We start from the raw sequence: 21838 nt of genomic DNA on the forward strand, positions 1-21838 counted from the left end.
CCTTGCCACTAGGTCTATTCTCATTTCTGTGGATGAAACAGGGCTTTTCAGCAGAATTCTTCAGAGCCTGTCATACTTCCCAGGAGAACTCCAAACTAGCATATGCCTGCCCCAGGCCTCCATGAGGGAGGGACTTTCATAAGTTCAGTGTCCTTTCTTCAGTGGCTTAGTACAGGGACTGGCACATAGTGTACTTAATCAGTATTGGATGGATAGATGGATGAATGGAAGGATGAATGATTTAGCCTCTAGGATTTGTCAATAATGCATACTTAATTGAAAGACTTTCCCAGTGAGCTAGATATTAGGCCAGTGGTTCTAAACCTTGGCTGCACTAATCACCAGGAGAGTTTTTGTTTTGTTTAACACTGATCTCTGGGTTCTACCCATGCTTATGCCCTGTTATTTTCTAAAAGCTCCCCCAAGTGATTTTATTTTTTTCTTTTTTTAAAAGATTTTATTTATTTGTTTGAGAGAGAGTGAGCAAGAGAGAGAGCACTAGCGGGAGCAGAGGGAGAGGTACAAGCAGACTCCCCTGGTCCCAATATGGGGCTTGATCCCAGGACCCTGGGATCATGACCTGAGCTGAATTCAGGCAGACACTTAACCAACTGAGCCACCCCAGGTGATTTTAATAGGCAGCCACGGTTGGGATCCAACATGCTAGACCATTCTAAAAGTATGTATCCTGTGCATTTATCATTCTCAGTTATCAGTTTATATATCTTTTCCTCAGTTGACTTAATGCTCCTTGAACTCAGTACTGGGACTATCTTATTCATAATTATCTACCTGATGCCTAGCACAGTGCTTGGTATATAGTGGACAATCATAAATGTTAATTGAATAAATTGGTTGTTTCTTCCCTTTAGGGTACAAAAAGATTGCATAGTGTCACATAAGACAGAGAAAAACTGCTAGCAAGCACCATGAGTTTTGTTTGGGTAATGTATGTGTGTTGGTAGGGAAGGGTTCTGACCATCAATACTTTGGTACCTATATGCTTGCCCATAATCCACTGTTGTTTCCTATTCACTGTCATTTATCCAGATGCTGTGAACTGACAGCAGTTAAAGATATTAGACTTTGTCAGAGACTACCAATGTGAAATATTTCATCCCATTATTCCCATCTGTACCTATGTCCTAAAATTCATCACTGTATATATGAGGATAGTTCATTACTGTGATATTCAGCACAATTGTCCCCATTAATAAAAGCCATAGCAGCCTCTAGACAAAGACACACAGGTTGCCACACCAATCAGTTTTCTGACCTCCAAAATCTATTAATTGAGGCACAGAACTGGAAAGATATTTAAAGACATTGTATTCATTCATCTTTATTAAATAGTGAAGAAGCTGAAGCTACATGGGTTTAAGACTTGCCTGAGATGACGCAGCTTGTGAGGAACACAGCTAATGCAAGAAACCTGGTGCCCTGGTCCTCAGGCCTGGGCCACGACATGGTACTTGTAGCACCTTGGATTACATTAGAATCAAAGGTCAGGGTAAACTCCTAGACACACCCCGTCCTCCAAGACTGAATCAAGAAGAAACACAAAATCTGAACAGACCAGTTACTAGTAATGAAATTGAATCAGTAATGAAAAAACTCCCAAAAAATGAAAGTCCAGTACCAGATGGCTATATCAGTAAATTCTACCAAACATTAAAGAAGCGTTAACACCGATCCTTCTCAAACTAGTCCCAAAAAATTGCAGAGAAGGAACACTTCCAAATGCACTCTATGAGGCCAGCATTACCCTAATACTGAAACCAAAGACATTCTAAAAAAAGAAAATTACAGGCCGATATTGCTGATGAACATCCACACAAATATCCTCAACAAAATATTAGCAAACCAAATTCAATAATACATTGAAAGTATCATATGCAGTGATCAAGTGGGATTTATTCCAGAAACGCAAGGATGGTTCAATATCCACAAAATCAATCAACTTGATATACCACATTAACAGAAAGGGTAAAAATTATATCTCAATAGATGCAGAAAAAGCATGACAAAATTATTAAACATCTACTTATGATAAAAACACAGCAAAGTGGGTATAGAGGGAACATACCTCAACATCATAAAGGCCATATATGACAAACCGACAACTAACAATGGTGAAAAGCTAAAATCTTTTCCTCTAAGATCAGGCACAAGACAAAGATGCCCACTCTCACCACTTTTATTCAACATAGTATTGGAAGTCCTAGCTACAACAGTCATTTAAGAAAAAGAAATAGAAGGCATCCAAATTGGAGAAGAGTAAGTAAAACTGTGACTATTTGCAAATAACATGACACTATATATGGAAACCCCTAACGACTCCACTAAAAAACTATTTGAACTAATAAATGAATTCAGTACTGTTGCAGGATACAAAATTAATATACAGAAATCTCTTGGATTTTTATACACTAATAAAACTATCAGAAAGAAATGAGGAAAACAATTGCACTTACAACTGCATCAAGGAGAATAAAATATCTAGGAAGAAATTTAACTGAGGAAATGAAAAACCTATACACTGAAAACTGTAAAACACTGATAAAAGAAATTGAAGATGACACAAATAAATGGAAAGACATACCATGGACTGAAAGAATTAATATTGTTAAAATGTCCGTACTATCCAACTCTACTAACTCTGAGCCACAGATTCAGCGGAATCCCTATGAAAATACTAATGGTGTTTTTCACAACATTAGAACAAATAATCCTAAAATTTGTATGGAACTACGAAAGACCCTGAAGAGCCAAAGCAATCTAAACAAGGAAGAAAAAGCTGAAGGTATCACGCCCTGATATCCCACTATCCTACAGAGCTATTGTAATCAGAATACTATGGCAGTGGCACAAAAACAGACACATTAATTAATGGAACAGACTAGAAAAATCCAGAAATAAACCCATGCTTATATGTTCAATTAATGTTCAACAAAGGAGGCAAGAACATACAATGGTGTTGGGAATACTGGACAACTATAAATGGTGTTGGGAAAACTGGACAACTGGACAACTACATGCAAAAGAATGAAACTGGACCATTTTCTTTTATCAAATACAAAATAGATTCAAAATAGAGTAAAGACTTTTAAATTTAAGACCTGAAACCATGGGACTCCTAGAAGGAAACATAGGCAATAGGTTCTTAGACAATGGTCTTAGCAATATTTCTTTGGATCCGTCTCCTCAGGCAAGGGCAACAAAAGCAAAAAAAAAAAACAACAAAAAAAACCCCAAATGGGACTACATCAGACTAAAAAGCTTTTGCACAGTGAAGAAAACCATCAACAAAATGGAAAGGTAACCTACTGAATGAGAAAATATATTTGCAAATGACATAACTGATAAAGGGTTAATATCCAAAATATATAAAGAACTCACAATTCAATATAAAAAATAAACCAGTTTTAAAAATAGGCAAAGGATCTGAAGACACTTCTCCAAAGAGGGTCAACAGACACATGAAAAGATGCTCAACATCACTAATCATCAGGGAAATGTAAATCAAAACCACAATGAGATATCACTCACACCTGTCAGAATGGTTAGCATCAAAAAGACAAGTAAGAGGGGTGCCTAGGTGGCTCAGTTGTGGGTGGCTCAGTCGTTAAGCGTCTGCCTTCAGCTCAGGTCATGATCCCAGGATTCTGGGATCGAGCCCCGCATCGGGCTCCCTCTTCCGCGGGAAGCCTGCTTCACCCTCTCTCACTCCCCTGCTTGTGTTCCCTCTCTTGCTGTGTCTCTCTCTGTCAAATAAATAAATAAAATCTTAAAAAAAAAAAAAAGGACAAGAAATGTTGGTGAGGATGTGGGGAAAAGGGAATGTAATTTGCTGTAGTCACCATGGAAAATAGTATGGGGTTCCTCAAAAAATTAAAAATAAAACTAAAAACATACAATCAAGCAACTCCACTTCTGGGTATTTATCCACAGAAAAAAACTAATTTGAGGGCGCCTGGGTGGCTCAGTTGGTTGGGCGACTGTCTTCGGCTCAGGTCATGATCCTGGAGTGCCAGGATCGAATCCCACATTGGGTTCCCTACTCGGCAGAGAGTCTGCTTCTCCCTCTGACCCTCCCCCCTCTCATGCTCTCTCTCTCTCTCTCAAATAAATAAATAAAATCTTAAAAAAAAACTAATTTGAAAAGAATATGCACCCTTATATTCATTGCAGCATTATTAACAATAGCCAAGATAGGAAAGCAACCTAAATGTCTATCGGTAGACGAATGGATAAAGAAGAGGTAGTATATACATATAATGGAGTATTACCCAGCCATAAAAAAGAATGAAACTTTGCCATTTGCAACAACATGGATGGACCTAGAGGGTATAATACTAAGTGAAATAAGACAGAGAAAGACAAATACCATATGATTTCACTTATATGTGGAATCTAAAAAAACAAAATAAAACAGAAACAGACTCGTAGATACAGAGAATAATAGGGTGCTTGACAGAGGGGAGTGGCATGGGGTGAGGGATAATAGAGGGGAAGGACATTAAAAGATACAAACTTATAAAATAAGCAGTGATACAGTGTACAACATAGGGAATGTAGTTAATAATATGCAACAACTTTGTATGATGATAGATGGTAGAGTTATCATGGTGATCACTTCATAATGTATATAGCTGCTCACTTTGTTGAATGCTTGAAACTAACAGAATATTGTATGTCAACTACACTTCAATTTAAAAAGAAAAAAAACAGAGCATCACTCCTTTTTGTCCTGAAATAAACTCATTTAGGAATAAAAAAAAAAAAGGCAAAGATCAAACTTTTACTTCCATCTTAGTATCTGTGTTAAGAAGAAAAGGGATGTTGTTAGATTTCTCAGAGAATGCTGGGAGGAAGACTATCAGTGGAAAGGGATCTTGAAAGAGACAAAACTTGTTTTGTGGCAGTACCACAGTTCATTTGTGTTTCTGTCCTTGTTTTCAGAATTTTCCCCAGAGAATACCTCCTTCAACAGATCCACCTATATTCCCTCGCTGATCTGCAGCAGGTGAGCGCTCAGAAGGGCCATTTCATTTCTGCTTTCTCACTGGGAAAGTGTCTTAGTTGATTATGATCTAGCACTGAATTCTGCCATCATTGGGGTAATTTCTTCACGAGCCCTGATAATCAATTTCTACTCAGAATGGGGGGAAAACCTTACTATAAAAAGATGCTGCGGGACAATAAGAAATGTTGGCAAGGATATGTCGAGAAACTAGAGCTCTCATACCTTATTGGTGGGAATGTAAAGTGGTACAGCCACTTTGGAAAACAGTTTGGTGTTCCCTCAAAAAGCTAAACAGTTACCATATGAACCAGCAGTTAGATCCTCTCCTGGAATATACCCAAGAGAATTGTAAACTTGTGTCCACATAAAACTTGTACACAAATGTGCAGAGCAGCATTACTCCTAATAGCCAAAGAGTAGAAGTAACCCACTGTTCATCAACTGATGAACAGATAAACAAAATTTTGTATAACAAGACAATGGAATATTTTTGGCCATAAAAAGGAGCAAAGTACTGATACAAGCTACAACATGAATGAATCTTGAAAACATCATGCCGAAAGAAGCCAGACAAAATATATATTTTATGATTCTGTTAAATGAAATGTCCAAAATAGGCAAACCCAGAGAGACAGAAAATAGATGAGCAGTTACCAGCACCTGGGGAGAGCAAGGGAATGAGGAGTGACTGCTAATGGCCCAGAGTTTCCTTTGGGGCTGATGAAAATGTTCTGGAATTATATGGTGGTGATGGTTGCACAACTCTGAATATACCAAACCCCACTGAATTGTATCTTTAGAAGAGTGCATTTTATGGTATGTGAATTATATCTCAATAAAAAAATTGTACAAGGAAAAAAGATTTAAAAGGCAATGACTCTAGGAAACTCTTTGACTTGTGCTTAAGTCAAACAGTTGGAGGACTTTAAAGTTTAATAAAACATAAGAGAACATACAAGAGTCAAATCATCTTTTAAAACTTCTATTAGTGCTTGTCCTTTTACTGACTGACCAGGTTAGCAACCAAGAAGAAAACCAACATCTTGTCTGTTCAACCCAAAGTTCTGAATATGTTAAGCTTTGGTTAATCATTTAAATCAACAACTCACTCCCTCAGAAGCTTTTAGACACTAAATGAAAGCAGTACTTTCCATATATCTATTCTTTCAAGAGTCAAAAAAATGATTGTGACAACTTTCAGAGTATCTCATACTGCTCTGATTTTGTTCTTTTGTTTGTTGTTATTTTCCTCACGGGTCGTTTTGCCCAGGGAAATGAGGTCAGCTTAAAAATTGTTCAGATCCTTCAGTCATTTTGCAAGAATTTAAACTACTCTAAGTGTTGTTTTTTAACTTAAGACTTGCATTTTCTTTGTACACCCTGAGGGAGGAAAATTATTTTAAATGGTAGAAGTGGTTTTAGAACATTTAGTTGGAAACGTCTGAGAGAATGGTAGTGTTTTAATTTTCTCGTGTGCATCAAGTTTAATATATTTCTCACATCAGCTCCTTCCACTTCTTCAGTCCTGCACACCCTTTACTACATAATCAAGCAGGAATGATCTGCTGGCTGGGGTAGGAAAAGGTATATTTTTAATTACTATTGCCTAGTGGCATGCAAGGAGAAGAATCGATTAAAATACCCGTCACGCACTTACCTATTTTCTAGGACTCTACCTGATCATAGTATCTGAGAATCCGCTCGAGAAGTATGTTTAAAGGCATGGATGTAGTCTTGTAAGGGTGGTTTAAAATAGAATGGGTGGGGTCCAAAGTGAGTACTCTTTGAGGAAGCCTTTCAAAAATGAGTTTTGATACCAGATGAAGAGAAAGAATCAGAGAAATTCCATATGCATTTTAGGGTGTCAAAGTAGTGTATCCATTTGGCATGATAAATCCTCCTTTTTAAAGCTTTCCTATGCCTTGCGGGCTTTTATCCCCCCTTGTAATAACCAAACCACGTATGCCGCGCAGCTCACTTAAGTCAGTGACAGCAGTATCCCTGGTGGGCCAGACCATTAGCCTCTGGAGCCCCATAAGCAGCTTAATCAGTTTTCAGCCTCAGTAGTAAAGTGATAGAGGCAGTCAGCAGCTCATCAAACTCCCTGGTGGGGGTGGGGAGATCGGCTAGAGCTCTGTGCATCCAGTTAATACGCAACAGCTCACTCTAACCTGGTTCTTTGTGCCTGGTTTTAAGGTCCCCAAACTTATCATATTTAGAGGAAGTTTAATTCAATTACTTTTCCTGCCTGAGGTGGTTTAAATTGAATTTAGCTTTTGATCTGTCCGCATCTAGGCTATCAGTACTGAAGGGCCCCTCCACCCCATTTTCCCTTGGCTTCTGGGTAAATTTCAGGCATGTTTTCTGAACCTGAACTGTTCTTGTGAATACGTAAGAGAAGGGAACACAAGGGAAAAAACATATACTATTGCTCTGTGACAGAGTGTGTCCGTGACAGCAGGCAATCCAACCTAACTGATGGAGCCAGTGGCCAGCCCCATGTTGTCCTGTACCATTTTGGCCTATCTGGCTACTTGGTTGTCCGGTTTCATGTCAGCTTCAGTAGTTTTAGAGTAAGTTATTTCCCCCCATTTCATTACCCTTCACACTCCTAAAATAAAGGTCTCCATAAAAGCAGATTACATAAAATAACTATAGAAAAGTGAATTTCAGTTTATTAATTTTGCAGGGGAGTGGAAGATAAGCTAATGCAAGTAACCGAAGAGTTAGAGAGTTTGAATAATGATAATATAAATATCCTTTCTAATGACATTGATTGCTTTCTACAAATTCCGCTTAAGTGAATTTGATTTTTCCCATTAGCATGTGTTTAAAAAAAAATGGACATTTTTCCTCTCCAAAAATCAAAAAAGGTGAGAATACACATTGGTAAAAGGGGACTTATAATTTAAGTATATATAATCTTAAAATAATGTAGTACACAAAACACTAATACCTAAGATAAAGATGTTAGAAGAAGTCTGATACCAAGAAAATTGCTCCCTTCTTCTATCTCTGTTTTCATTTTTATAAGTAACAATCCCAAAGTTTAGGAGATAGGCTCAATTCAACAATTCGGCCAAAGATTTCAAGCTACCTTAATGCTTCTGATGTAACGACCATTTTCTCCCCACTTCTCATTATTTGAATTTACTGGCCTCTTTGCAGGTGTTCTCCTTTGCTCCTGTACACTTGGATGTGAGGAAACAAATAGCAGAACGGACACTGCTTAGCAAAAGGAACTCCCTCCAGTTGTTCTGGGACCTGTAGTTGCCTGCCCACTAGCCAATGAGTGCCAGTTATTGACAAAATTTGTAGCTGATGCTGGTGCTGAGTCCCTAATTGTCTGTTTATTTCACCAGTCATTAAGTTGCTCACTGGGTTTTACTAGCACCTCATAAAGGTAGTAGTTGAACAACACAGTCATTACCTATTATCAGCTGGCAGCATTATAACATGTAACACTTAAGATAGAACCAAGTACTCCTCCTGCCTTGTAGCAGGTCCAAGGAAGGTAAAAGATGGGAGCAGAGACTCTCCAAATCCTAGGAGCTCCGAGGGGCACTGACTTGAGCCTGTCATTTCTTCAGTTTAGAATTTCAGGTGAATTTCTGGTCAGCATAGTAGAACTTACTATGCTGTTAGAAAAATTTACCCAATCCATGCTCTTTGAATGTGAATCTAACATAATATACAGCTGATTTTTTACAAAATAAAATCATATAAGCAGAAACTTTCTGGAGGTGTGAATGCAGTGTTTTGTTTTTTAACTGACAGAGCAGTTCTTTCTAAAGGATTTGGCAGACAAGGACTAAGCATCTGTGAATGAATGGACAGTACTGAGGCATGTTTGAATGGGGAAACGGAGGCACTGCTTTTTAAAACCTTTCTCCTCCTTTGATACTTCAAGAGGGGGAAGTAGAATAGAATTCGTGTCTTGTTATTTTCTGTCTATCCAGCATTGTCACAAATCCATGGGAAGGCTTTAAGATAGGAATACAATAAAAAGATAAGCCCCGACAGTAGGAACAATACCATAACTCTAAATGCATTAGCTTTCTGTATTAGCTCTCTTCTTTTCCTGCAAAGTATGTGACAAACCATCTCCTTATTTACATCGCTGATGAGAAAATTCCACACTGTACCAGTAGAATACCTTAGCATATGTAAGTTAATGTTCAAGAGATCATAGTTGCTCTTAAGGAGCAAATCGGAACCCTGGTTTAATAGCTCATTCCTCAGACTGTGTAAGTGATAGGAGATTTGTTCTCAAGTTCCTTCTACTTACTGAAAGGAAAGGCCAGATTTAAATTCTAAGTTTTGGCTACCTGTGCTTTTGTGACAAAACCTGAAATGTGTATTAATGACTAAATCTTCTGGTGTTACTCACCTTTGGGGCATATGTTAGCTAAGCACTGAAAGATTCCATTTGTACGTGATTCATGAGAAAGGATACTGGATGATCCCATGGGTGAGGCAGCTGCTTAGAGTAGCCCCTCCTAGCCACCCCCTCCACCGCCTACCACCTACCTCCCAACATACACACCCATCTTGTGGGACAATCACCTCCCCTGGGCCCTAAATTTCCAAACTAGACCCTACCTTCAGTTTAAGGCAATTTAGATTCCAGGGAATACAAAACATTACCTGAGAAGAATAAATTATTTTGGCACAAATTCTTTTGTCTTCTTAATAAGTTAAAAGCACAGGATGGTATTCAGGGGAGATGTATTTCAACAGACATGATGATGAAAGAAGATGGAACAGTCTGGAACTTGGAGTACTTACTAACGAGATGTGAAGTGGGAAGGATGCCAGTAGAGGAGGGCCCATAGCACTCAAAAGCCATGAAGAGAGAGAGGAGTAAATCAAATGCGTACTGCCTTTCTAGAGTTGCCTAGAATGGTCTGAACTGCTTTTGTTCTATGCTAAAGCAGTAAACATGCTAAGCAACTGGGCATGTAAATATTCGATGTATCGACGGATGGAAGGATGGATGAATACATACACTGTCCCAAACTTATTAACACTCTCTCTTCCCAAAGAAAAACAAACTAATTTAATGTTAGCCCCTAAACATTAGAAATGCTATTCTGTAAAACAACAATGCACAGAATTCTAAAACCAAATTAAAAATCTACACTTGTTATATATTGGGATAAGCGCAAGTTGTTCATTGTCGCAAACTTTCTGAACACTAAACATTCCTGAACAGCTAGCCAACTTTTCAGTTAACTTTTTCACTAGTCCCCCACACCCTTAGGACTTAGAATTGTCATCTCTGTGACCTAAACATTTATCAAAATGGGTGCCGGAAAAAACAACACAAATGGTGATCCTACCATGAAGATTATCTAGCTAGTTTTCTAGCTAGTGAATACAGTCACCAAAAGGCAATGTTTAAGACATTTAAGGCCACTTTTTAAAAACAGACTTTGCTGAATTCTTCTTTGAGGAAGTATGTGAGTAATTTTGCATGGCCCTGCCCCCGAAGCAAACAATCAGAGAAAGTTATTCTCTGTGGGTGCTATTCACAGAGTCAGCACACAAAGGCCGAGCCTAAGTGGGCACCCAGCACAGCTGCCCTTTCACCGAAGAAGCAACAGGTGATGACCTTTATTCACATGAGGCTGACATCTTTGAATCCACAGTCCACAAGAACACAGCGCCTCGGTGCCCACAACCAAGTCACCAGTCTCCAAGCCTCAGCAGCCTGAGGAACTTGTATTCATAGCCTCTCAGCACCCCTGATCCCGTGCCATTGTCCACCCAGGCGTTAGCGGGCAGGGCAACTAATTAGGAGCATTCGGATTTAACGAGCAGAAAAACAAAGTGTGACAGCTTGCCTGTGTTGTTCCATGGCCAGGACCTGTGTCCGCCGCAGCCGTCACTGCCTTCAGAAACTTCTGAGGTAATCTGAGGCAAGATAGGAGTGAGGCCTCCATTAAAACATCCCCAAATCTCTGGTAGCTACTTTAGCCAGAGTTGTTCTAATCAATGAGTTAGACAAGAGAACCATAAGTTACTGAGTGGGGGCACAAATCATGCCTTTTAAATAAGCAGATTTTTTTCAAAAGTGAGTGTGTTTCAAGGGTAAAGGGAAGGAATTGAAGGTTATTCTCTGAAGAATTGGCAGGCTAGCACCAGAGCAAATGGAAAGTCACGGTTTCTCAGGAGAGTTGTATCTTGAGTAGGTGCAGAATAGTTCAGGCCTCGTGCTGTCTTCCAGGGGGCTTCAGATCCTGGGGGAAGGGAAGTGACTACTAGTGCGAAGTGCCTGGGCTGGAACCTGGGTCTTTGCTCTCCTCGGCAGGAGGCCTTCAGGCTTTGGAGTCTTGACTACTGATATTTTGGTGTTTTGGTGAGGGGGCCAGTTAGCTGAGTGGGTGAAAGCAGGTGATTGACAAGGTGGTGGTACAGATTGTTCTATATGCAAGCTGGTTAGCCTTTCTTTGCTCAGAGAACACTTTGTCTGTCTGCAGACCCAGGCACCACACCCGGCTCCGTCCACACAGCTGATCCACAGACACAGTAAAGGATTGGGGAAGGTGGGCAGGGCGAGGGCTGTGGCAGAAACTGTGGGTAGCTAAGGGCAATGTATTGCTCTTCTTGGGAATCCAGGCCAGAAAGAGGACCGTGTGTTGTAAGTGCTGGATGGGGAGAGCCTCATCCTCCAGCTGAGAAAGAGCTTGGTTGAGATAAGGATTTCAGAAGTCATATGGGAGCCCCTCAAGCGTAAACACCATGATAATAGATGAGGTAGCAGCACGGAACTGGATGGTGCTCAGTCAGTGCTGAAATCACTTTCCTGGAATCCAGTTTCCTGGCCCTGCTTCTGCTTTGGCTTCCAACCATCTGGGTTTTTTGGTTGTTGTTCATTTGGAGTTTGTATTGTTGTTTCCCATTTATAAAAACGCAGCTAGAATACTGACGAGGCGAGGGTCTACTTTCAAAGACATTTTACTTAAAGACATAGAGTAAGGTTAGTGTCGATCTTACTGCTGATGGAATTAGACTGTGCCTACCTAGCCCCTCAGCCTGCCACTTCACACACAAATGTTGTTAGTCACTAGGAACAGGCAAGAATGGATTGGCATCAAAACTAAGCTGTCACATGGTCAGAGAAATAACTGCCACAGTGGTGGTTGCTTAGTGGGGCATAGGTCTGTGCATTAGCTATCTATTGCTATATAACAAATTAGCCCAAAACTTAATAACCCAAAACAAAAGTAAACCCTTTTCTCCCATGGTTTCTGTGGGTCAGGAATTTGGGAGCGGTTCAATTGGGCATTTCGGGCTCGGACTCTGTTAGGAGGTTGTAGTCCAGATGTTGTTTGGAACTCTAGTCATTGGAAGAAGCCCTAACTGGGGCTGGAGGATCTGCTTCCAAGGTGGGTTACTTCCACAGTGGCCAAAAGTTGGTGCTGGTCGTTGGTGGGAGGCCTCTGCTCTTCCTCACCTGGGCCTTGCCACAGGCTGCCTCATGAGCTGTCTGAGCCAGTGAAAGCCAGGCAAAGCGATCCTTTGTAGGTCTTGGCCTCGCAGGTCAGAGAGCCATCACTTCTGCCCCATTCTATACATTTTTTGGAAATAAGTTATAGTTTGCAAAGCAACAGCATCTCCCATCCCACATGCCCTCCTTGCATTATGACTATGACATTCCTTCCATCGGGAGGTGGGGTCTGTGTTTCCTTTCCCTGAATTTGGCTGGGCTGGTAACCATGGAAGTGATGCTAGGATGCTAGGTGGCTTCTCCCAAGGCTAGTTCATAAAAGGTGATACAGCTTCAACCTGCCTGTTCACGCTTGGAAGCGGCCACCATGTTGTAAGGAAGCCCAAACCAGCCCATGCACAGAGACCACAAGGAGAGGCCACAGGTCGTCATTCTAGCTGACCGCCATCATCAACCACTAGGCATGGAGTGAAGATACTTTCAAAGGATTTCCACCTTTAGTTGAAAGTCTCCTCCGCAGAGGCAACAGATACGGAGCAGAGAAAAGCCATCTCCACTACATCTCGCCTGAATTTCTGACCCACAGAATCTGAGAATAAAATGGTGGTTTTACACCACTAGGTTTGGAGTATTTTGTTTTGCAGCAGTGGTCACTGGAACACCAGTAACTCAACTGTTAGAAGGCTTCCTAGAGGCTGTGATCTGACTTGAAATGTGAGGGCCTGTAGGCAGAAGCCAGATGCAGGGGAATGGGAAGAAAACTTTCAGGCCTTGGTAGTTTCAAACCCATCAATGACCCAATCTACAGTGTTTCCGTCATGAAGGAAAGCAGGAAAGTCTTCATTACTGACTTTGACGTTTCTGAAGAACATTCTGTCTGCATGCTTCAGGGTTATTTTGATAAATTGTCTCAACAAACATTCATGGAATGAGTATGATGGAATCACTTTACTTTCCTCACAAATGAATGTGATAAAAAATCTGTGAAAGAGTCTCCAGGCTAGAGCTCCACAGTGTGTGGAGTTTATAATTTTTCTCTCCCACCTGTGCTCCTGAAACATGAGCCAAATTCTCAGTCACCAAACCCTTGGCTGGGTGCCTCCTCCCTATTCATTCATTCATTCATTCAAATGTTGATTAAGTACACACTATGTGCCCATAGCTGTGCTGGCCCTGAAGTTGAGGGAGCTCATTTTCTCAGGAAAGGACTAGTGATTCTTACTGGTTATAGTCAAACTCCTGTACTTTGTCTTGTGCCAAGAACTTCTAATAGAGGCTGTGCTCAACCTAATGAGCAGTATTTTACCCCTTGATGCCTCCCTCATGCCAGCCACTCTACCACATTTGTAGTTTGGTCCTCAAGGGACCAGAGGGGTCACGAGAAGGCTGTCTAGCCAGGTGTCGAAGGCTAAGGAGGTTTCTAGCATTTTCACAAAGTTCTCTCACCTGAGGTTGCTCCAGAGATGGAGCAGGATGGCGACTCACAAGACAGCTTTAGCACACCTGTCTTTGATGAAACTATTGGCTGCATGTGATGGTGGCCTGCACTGTGATCCACGTTGGAAACTTGTTGCTTTTCAGTAATATTGCCCCCCATCTTTCTGAGAAAAAATTAGAAGGCTGACTGGCACAGCCTTTCTTATTGTTTGTTTTCAAATTTCTGGCTAAATCCTAGTGAACCATCAACACTTTTGCTCCTGGAATTTTAAACAAGATAAAATCATTTGTGACAGCAGGGAAGATCTTTACAGCCCAACAAATTAAGGAGAGGTATAGGGAGCATCATGAATCACTCAGAAAGCTGCTGAAGCATTAATAAGCCCAGACTTCTGTTAGCTGTTGAGCAGGTTTCTTGTCACTCAGAAATTCACTTCTTTCCCGAGAGCCAGTCATTCATTCATCTATCTGTATGAGAAGCAAGTGGTAAATGGTGTATGATGTACCACGAACTTACTGTGCCAGGTCTGTGGATAGGATCGGAAAGGCACAGCACCTGCCCTCTAAGAACATTCTCTCCCAGTTCTGTACTGGTATGCCAAGCACATCGCAGGGGCAGCCTAACCATTTCATTCTGCATTTAAAGGAGACCGATATGGCTTTAGAACAAAGTTTCCGCAGGGGCCAGGCAAGTGGCATCCGTGCCCAAGGCAGGCCCAAGTGGAGCCTTCAGGTCATGATGAGAAACCAGAGAGCGTCCCCCTCTGAAGGGGACAGCTGTTTTTCAGTAGGGGAGTTGTCATCTCTTCCCATTTTCCAAGAGAAGCCGGAAATCCGTATTTTTATGTGAAATTTCTCAATATTTAAACACTCTGCAGGCCAAACAAAACATAGCCACTGGTTTTGACCTCTGCTTTATAATAGAGAATGCCTGCTTTTGTTCCGTCAAAACTAATGAATGCTCAATTACAAGAAGGAATTTGGAGGTTGGTGTTAGATTGTGCTCCTCAAAAGGCTCCGGACCCCATCCTAAACCCTTGAGATACTAATTGACAGACTTGCACAGGCTGACAGCTGGGCTCTGAAAGTAGACACACACAGAGAAATAGGCGAGCTATTCCAGGTCACTTTGCAAGGTCAGGGCAGCAATGCAAACATTAGGAAGGTCACGTGGCAGCAAGGAAGCCCTCCATTTCCTCGAGCTGTTGGTTAATAAATCATATTCAGAAGGTATCACCAGATTCCCTGTCTCTGGCACTGCTTTGTGAGGTGGAAAATTAAATAGAAATCAAAATAAAGATGGCTGTCAGGAGCTTTTAGGAGACCAGCAGGCCAGTGTGAGGCCAACCTAGGATGAAGTTTCTGCCTGGAACAAAGGTCTCCAAAAGGGTGATGATACCTGATGCTGGGCATTGCAGAGGGACTAGATGGTACAGGGTGATTTACTTGGAGCCTGGCTGCCCACATTCAAATGCCAGCTCACTCCAGACTCCACTAGGTGACCTTGGACAAGTCCCTTCTCTTCATAACTCATGAAACACTTCATCTCCGAAGTCGGGGATAATAATAGTACCTTTCTCAGAAGTTGCTGTGAGGCTTAGAGGAGTAAAGACGTGTAAGGCTGTTAGAACGCTGTTTGACACACGGAGCTTAGGAGCTACCAGCTTCATTAGTGGTACAACTACTGGGGTTAGCGTTGGCTAGGAGATGGGGACCTTTTGTAAATGGCTCCCTGTGGCTTTCTCGAGCAGCAGCAAGACACTGCATCTGTGGACACCAGACGGCAGCCACCACACAGAAGTCATGTTTGCTCTACCTGTTTAGCCTCTCACCAGCACCTTGATAGGGAAAGCCGAGAAACCCTGGGTGGGCTTCCTCCTGCCTCCAGGGTGGTCCTAGACCAGACCTCCCCAGTGGCCCCACAGGGGAACTGCTCTTCCAGAGCCTCCCACCCTACCCTCTTCCTGGCAGTGAGACCTCCCTAGAGGGCTGGGCTAGATATCACAAGTCAGAATCACATGCTGGCCTCCTGGCCTCACCATCTTTCTTTGGTCTTGCTAAGACGCCTTCAGCACATGAACCAACCAGAAGCTGAGTTTTGGCTTCCCCAAAAAAGGTAGGCACCTTCAGCACCTGTCTCTTGGAAGAATGCGTGCCCTTTTGGTGGGCTGTACACAGATCATCTTTTCAGTTTTAGCAAAAAGCATTCTTTAAGTTTTGTAGAATCATAGAGTGTACATTTTTTGAGCTTAAAAAAATACAGAGTCCACACTGTTTCTGTAGCTATAGAAGGGTGGAGCTTACCAGACTGAGCTGTTGGCAGAAACAAAGAGAACCCATGTTTCCTTCCCACCTACAATTATAGTTTTACTAGCTTGTAAAGCACACGTAGAATTTGCAGTACATTCTTCCTTTGCAGTCCGGGGAGAGGCCCTGCTGTGAGTGTAATTGGCTTTCTAGCTTCCTTTAACGTGCAGGTGGAAGGGAGCCGGACTGAAGGACCTTTACTCTTAGAATTAACTGATGCTGAATTGTGTTTAAATTCCACGCATCTCCCTGAATGCATGTGTTCCATTAAATCTTAGGAGGGGAAACACGGCTTACCTCTAAAAATATCCCCATCCCTGTCCCTTCTTACAGCTTTACAAAACCTGAGTTGTTTTTTTTAAAATGGATTTTTAACCCCTGAAGGGATTATTTTCAACCCTGTTAACCCGTGTGTTAAAGATATAGGGCATCTTCAAATGACAATTTCACACATTACATCCAATTTGGACCACTTTTTTACTCCAGCTTTGGCTTTGTACAAATCTGTTCCCAAGAGAATCTCAGACTCTTTACTACTTTATTTCTAGAGCCCTAGGTTTCCTTATTTGTGGAGTGAAAGGTTGAATTAAACAATTTTTACAGCCCCTCCCAGCTCTAGGACCCTGGTTCCATGATCCTTGAGGAGCAATTAAACTGTAGAAGCCACCCTACTTTTACCTCTGTGCTTTCTGGGACTTCCTTGTCAGTTTTCATAACTGGGCTCTGGGCATAGCAAGAAACCTGGAATGAAAGCTAGACACCCACTCCTTCAGTTCCAAGGGACAAATGTCAAGATTTCCATTTGCCAAAGATCAACTGATGTTTTGACTTTTTGTCCTTAAATAGCAGTTTTAAGCATTTTCACAAATAGGATCTGAAGGACAGTGCACAAGTCAAATATACTACTTTTATATAGCCCTTAAAGACAGATTAATCTCATAATACCTTACAATCTCGTGGCAGTTAGAATAGTGCTCAGCACACAAAAGTTGGCTAATAAAAATGTGCGGAAGGTGATATGACATTTAGTGAGTTTGCTCCCAAAATGGGCGGCATCAATCAGGTTATTTGGTGAACTAGGAGCTGGCGTTTGTCAGGGCTAAAAGCAGAGTCAGGTAAAGGACAATAAAAGAATGGGGCATCCTAAGGGAAGGCTCAGACCTGAAGAACAAGGGAATCTGGGCAAGGATGTTGTTGAATGGATTCTGGGCTGGAGCAGAGGTCAAGGGTACGGAGAGAAAGTCTAGCAATCCCAGGGAGTAAAACTACTGACTGGAGTTTCATCTTTTTCTCCTTTCTCTGCCTGCTGCCAGCTGGGGGCAGGGACTGATCATCTGACAGACAGAAGGAACGAGAAAGGGCCAGGACTTTGAGTCTGCTTGCTTCATCCCAGAGTTGTTGAGGCACAGCCTCCCTGAGGGCAAGGGGCCTCTCATATTCACAGTACTTAGTCAAGGAGGGAGGAGAGAGGGGTATTCAGGAAACCTATGACCCAGGGTGACCGTAGCTCATCCTTTACCAAGTCACATAATATCTCTGGTGCTTAAAGTCTTTATAAGATGAGAACAATGTACTGATTAATCATAGCTATTTTTTATTACATGTTCAAAAAATGTGACTTTTATTATAGAGTGCTTACTTTAGGTCAGACTGTGTTCTAAATCTACATGGATCATCTCATTTAATCCCAATAGCCCTCTGAGATAGGTTCTATTATTATGCACCTTTTACACAGGAGGGGAACTTGCCTAAAGTCATCTAGCTAAAGTGGAAGAGCTGAAATTCAAAAAACCAGCTGCCCTGTTCTAGCACATATCCTCTTTTGTTTCAGTTCCGTATGAGAGTTTTCAGACTTATCAAAGAATAACACATATGACCAGCTGTTTGATTACCCCCACAGTTGAAGGATTCCCTTCTCCAAATGGGCACACACTCTGAACCACTACATTGTACTGTTTCCCGCCAGCGCTAACATTATTTCAAGAGGCATCCACGAGGATGCAGGGCCTGGCAGCAAGGCCAAGCCCTACCATTGCTGAAGCTCCACCAAGTCTTACCACTGGGTAGGAGAGAATAATAGAAGGCAAAGAGGGGAACAGAACTATGTAAATGCACCCATTACTAGCCTCAGAGTACCAGCACCACATATGTAAAAATTCCAGGGCCCACGTGTAGATGATACGATCGTAGTGGTCAGGCCCAGCTTCCTGCCCAGATTCCCCCAAGTAGTCCACAGCCCCTAAAATTTCTACAGGTCAGTTTTGGTTTTTGTTTTTTAAGATTTTATTTATTTGACAGAGAGAGACAGCGAGAGAGGGAACACAAGCAGGGGGAGTGGGAGAGGGAGAAGCAGGCTTCCCGCTGAGCAGGGAACCTGATGCAGGGCTCCATCCCAGGACCCTGGGACCATGACCTGAGCCAAAGGCAGACCCCTAACAACTGAACCACCCAGGTGCCCCTACAGGTCGGTTTTAATAGCTGCCACGGTGGTCAAAATATTTTCGTTTTTTCCAACCCAGTGACCAGTAGTCGTCAAAAACAGCAAAATTCTAGAACAAAGAACTGGATAACACACAGGATATATTAAAGTCCCATGCTAATTCCATATGGACTTATGATACTATGAATTTGCTTTTTGTTTTGTTTTGTTTTTTGTTTGGACTTAGTATATTCTGTATTCATAGCTATGGCTGACCTGTGTCAGTGTGTTTATATATTTATAGCTAGTCTGCTTCCAAAAAGGACTTCTGTGGTAGAGCTGCTTTTTCTCTTTGTGTGTGTGCACGCGCGCGTGCGTTCATAACTGGCTAATTTTAATTCCCATCCGTTGCCTTTGGCTTAAATCATTGGCATGTGCCCTTATCAAAGATGATTCTTTGCTGCTCAGGATCCTGTGTGCCTGGAGTTCTGCTAGCATCCCTCCCATAGAACGTGGTTAGAAAACCTAACTCTTCTAGAATTGCCTTCAGCCTAAAGGTTCCTTTCAGCTCCTGGAAGAATAGAGAACAAAAATCTGATGCAGCTGATGTTTTAGGTGTGTATATAATTTGCCAAATTGTTGACCACTCAGCTCTTAGTCAGTGGTCACAAAAGGAATTAGAAACCGTCCCCTGCTACCCCACAACCCAAAGAAGGAAGGGTGTTACTTGGCTTTGGCACAGAAGCCTGCTAGCACACACTGTCAGACAGCAACACGGTGGTGCATTTTGGCCACAAAAGGCTTTGGGGTGGCGGAAAGGGCCAAAATAGTTGTGGCATAAGTTGGCCAAGATATTAAGCAGACCTGAGTTTAATTTGACATAAAGATAACAACTCTTTTTGTGTTTTCCAACTGGCTGCTGCTTTCTCTGTCTCCGTGGGACTGAAGATTTCAGCCAGGAGCTAGTTCATAAGGGCATTCAAGTCCTTTCAAAGTGAGACATGTAATGGGCTTTACACAGGCTTTCACGTTGGGCTGGACAAGATGGAGTGAGGATAAAAAGGCACATGGGGATCTGGGAGAAGCTGAAAATGGATCTTGAGGCTTGAATTCCTTCTATGAGTTTGCTTAAACCACATTGCCTGAGCTTAGAATAGAGAGGCAGGCAGTCTGGCTCCTTGGGATAAGGAAAGATTTGGAACCCAGCTACTGTGAGGTCTTGGCCCCTACTGTGTATTCTGGCTTGTTTTGTTAGCACGAGCAAGTTATTCTCGTTTCTTGCCTCTGGGGTTTTCTTCAGCACATTTATAAGCTGTGAGTCTCCACCCCACTGATGGGGTGGGCAGAATGGGATAATGAAAGGGGTGGAGAGACAAGTTGCTTCAGCTGCTTAGGATGAGGAAGGCAAAGAAACTTAAGACCTTGGAGCTAGCTTCTGAATCCATCGAGGGCGGGGAGGGTGGGGGCACCACACGGACTGAAGTCATCTCTTCCGAAGGTACTGATGCGGCCCCGCTATGCTAGTTAGGAAAACCAACGAATTGTCTGAATTGCGATTTTATTACCGATGAAATGGTTAACAGTGGAGGAGAAGCTGCAGAATTCTGAAAATAATCAATGAAATGTAACCAATCAAAAGGGATTATGAGCTATACCTAAAGAGCTATACCTAAAAATGGTAAATGTTACATATATTTACCACAATAAAAAGAATACCAGCATCTTAGCTGTACCCCTTACCTGCTGTGTGACCTTGAGCAAATAACTTAAACTTGGTATGCCTCAGTTTCCTTATTTGTCAAGTGGGGATTATTAAAGTATTTACCTCATAAGATTGTGAGGTTAAGGGAGTCACAAATACGTCAAGTACTGAGGAATGGCTGGCTGATAGTGAATACTCCGGGAGTGCTGTTGTTAAAAGTCCCTCACAGTCATTAACAAAGTTTGGGGGCGCCTGGGTGGCTCAGTTGTTAAGTGTCTGCCTTCGGCTCAGGTCATGATCCCAGGGTCCTGGGATCGAGCCCCACATCGGGCTCCCTGCTTCTCCCTCTCCCACTCCCCCTGCTTATGTTCCCTCTCTCACTGTCTCTCTCTCTGTCAAATAAATAAATAAAATCTTAAAAAAAACAAAGTTCAGTTGATTTCCATACTGTAATGAGGCTTTATCATGCACCCTGTGACCAGGGGTGCTTTCTTTCTCTATTTTATTCTAACAATTAAAGTTACCCATGAATAGCAAGAACACTGCAACAGACATTAGAAACTGAAATGATACAAGGAGGATTCCCTGCCTGGACAATTTGATGTATATTTCACATCCTCGTTCCACCACTACCACCAATCTTTTCTAGTTTAGATGGCCCCAATTTCTCCATCTCTGACATGGATAATAATTTACCTTCCATGGCCGATAAGGGAGCCAATAAAAAGTACATATATTGAACTTTTGTTGAAGTATGTGAGCAAATTAAGTGTAATAAAAAATGCCTTTTCAAATGGCCCAGCAGAAATCACTAATACTGGCATTTTAAAAAATACATTTAAAATAGTAGTTGAGGGCGCCTGGGTGGCTCAGTCGGTTAAGTGTCTGCCTTCGACTCAGGTCATGATCTCAGGGTCCTGGGATTGAGCCTCATATCAGGCTCCTTGCTCGCTTCTCCCTCTTCCTCTACCCCTTCCCCCTGCTGCGCGTGCGCATGTGCATGCGCGCACACTCTCTCCACCCCCCTCAAATGGATGAATGAAATCTTTAAAAATAAAATAAAATAGTAGTTGGGGAGCACCTGAGTGGCGCAGTCAGTTAAGCGTCCAACTCTTGGTTTCAGCCCAGGTTGTGATCCCAAGAGATTGAACCCTGCATTGGGTTCATGAGCTGGGCGTGGAAACTGCTTAAGAGTCTCTCTCTCCCTCTGCCTCTCTCCCTCTCTCTAAAAATAAAAAAATCAAATAGTTGATTTATTACTAACCATAGCTTTATAATATTGTTTCTAAAGTGTAAGTGATAATAGCCAACAGAAGCATCAAAAAAGACAACATGTAGCCATCATGATATAGAGATAAAACTAAAAATATCAGAGTTTGGTGGGGTGATACTGCCAGTATCCCATAGCACTTAAGAATGATAGCCTTTTCTACTATCAGGTCTTATAGCATATTCTTGGTAGTAAATTACTTTGTATGTAAGTATGTACAAATA

At 41.9% G+C, this 21838-nt stretch overlaps 1 protein-coding gene across 7 annotated transcripts in view; it reads left to right on the plus strand.

Annotated features, from left to right (window-relative positions):
• The window catches only part of PLEKHM3 (pleckstrin homology domain containing M3), a 179228-nt gene that overhangs the window by 97469 nt on the left and 59921 nt on the right, over window positions 1–21838 (plus strand). For all 7 annotated transcript variants that reach the window (XR_003212235.2, XR_012374419.1, XM_025892494.2 and 4 more), the window contains exon 6: window positions 4963–5026. Coding sequence is in view for 5 of the 7 variants with exons in the window: in XM_025892494.2 (XP_025748279.1) it covers window positions 4963–5026 (64 nt within the window). In the remaining 2 variants the exon portion in view is untranslated. The remainder of the gene's footprint in view (window positions 1–4962; window positions 5027–21838) is intronic.

The sequence above is a fragment of the Callorhinus ursinus genome, unplaced genomic scaffold, assembly GCF_003265705.2.
Source record: "Callorhinus ursinus isolate GAN/ISIS: 27379988/994484 unplaced genomic scaffold, GSC_fseal_2.0 scaffold2, whole genome shotgun sequence".
Classification (NCBI taxonomy): domain Eukaryota; kingdom Metazoa; phylum Chordata; class Mammalia; order Carnivora; family Otariidae; genus Callorhinus; species Callorhinus ursinus.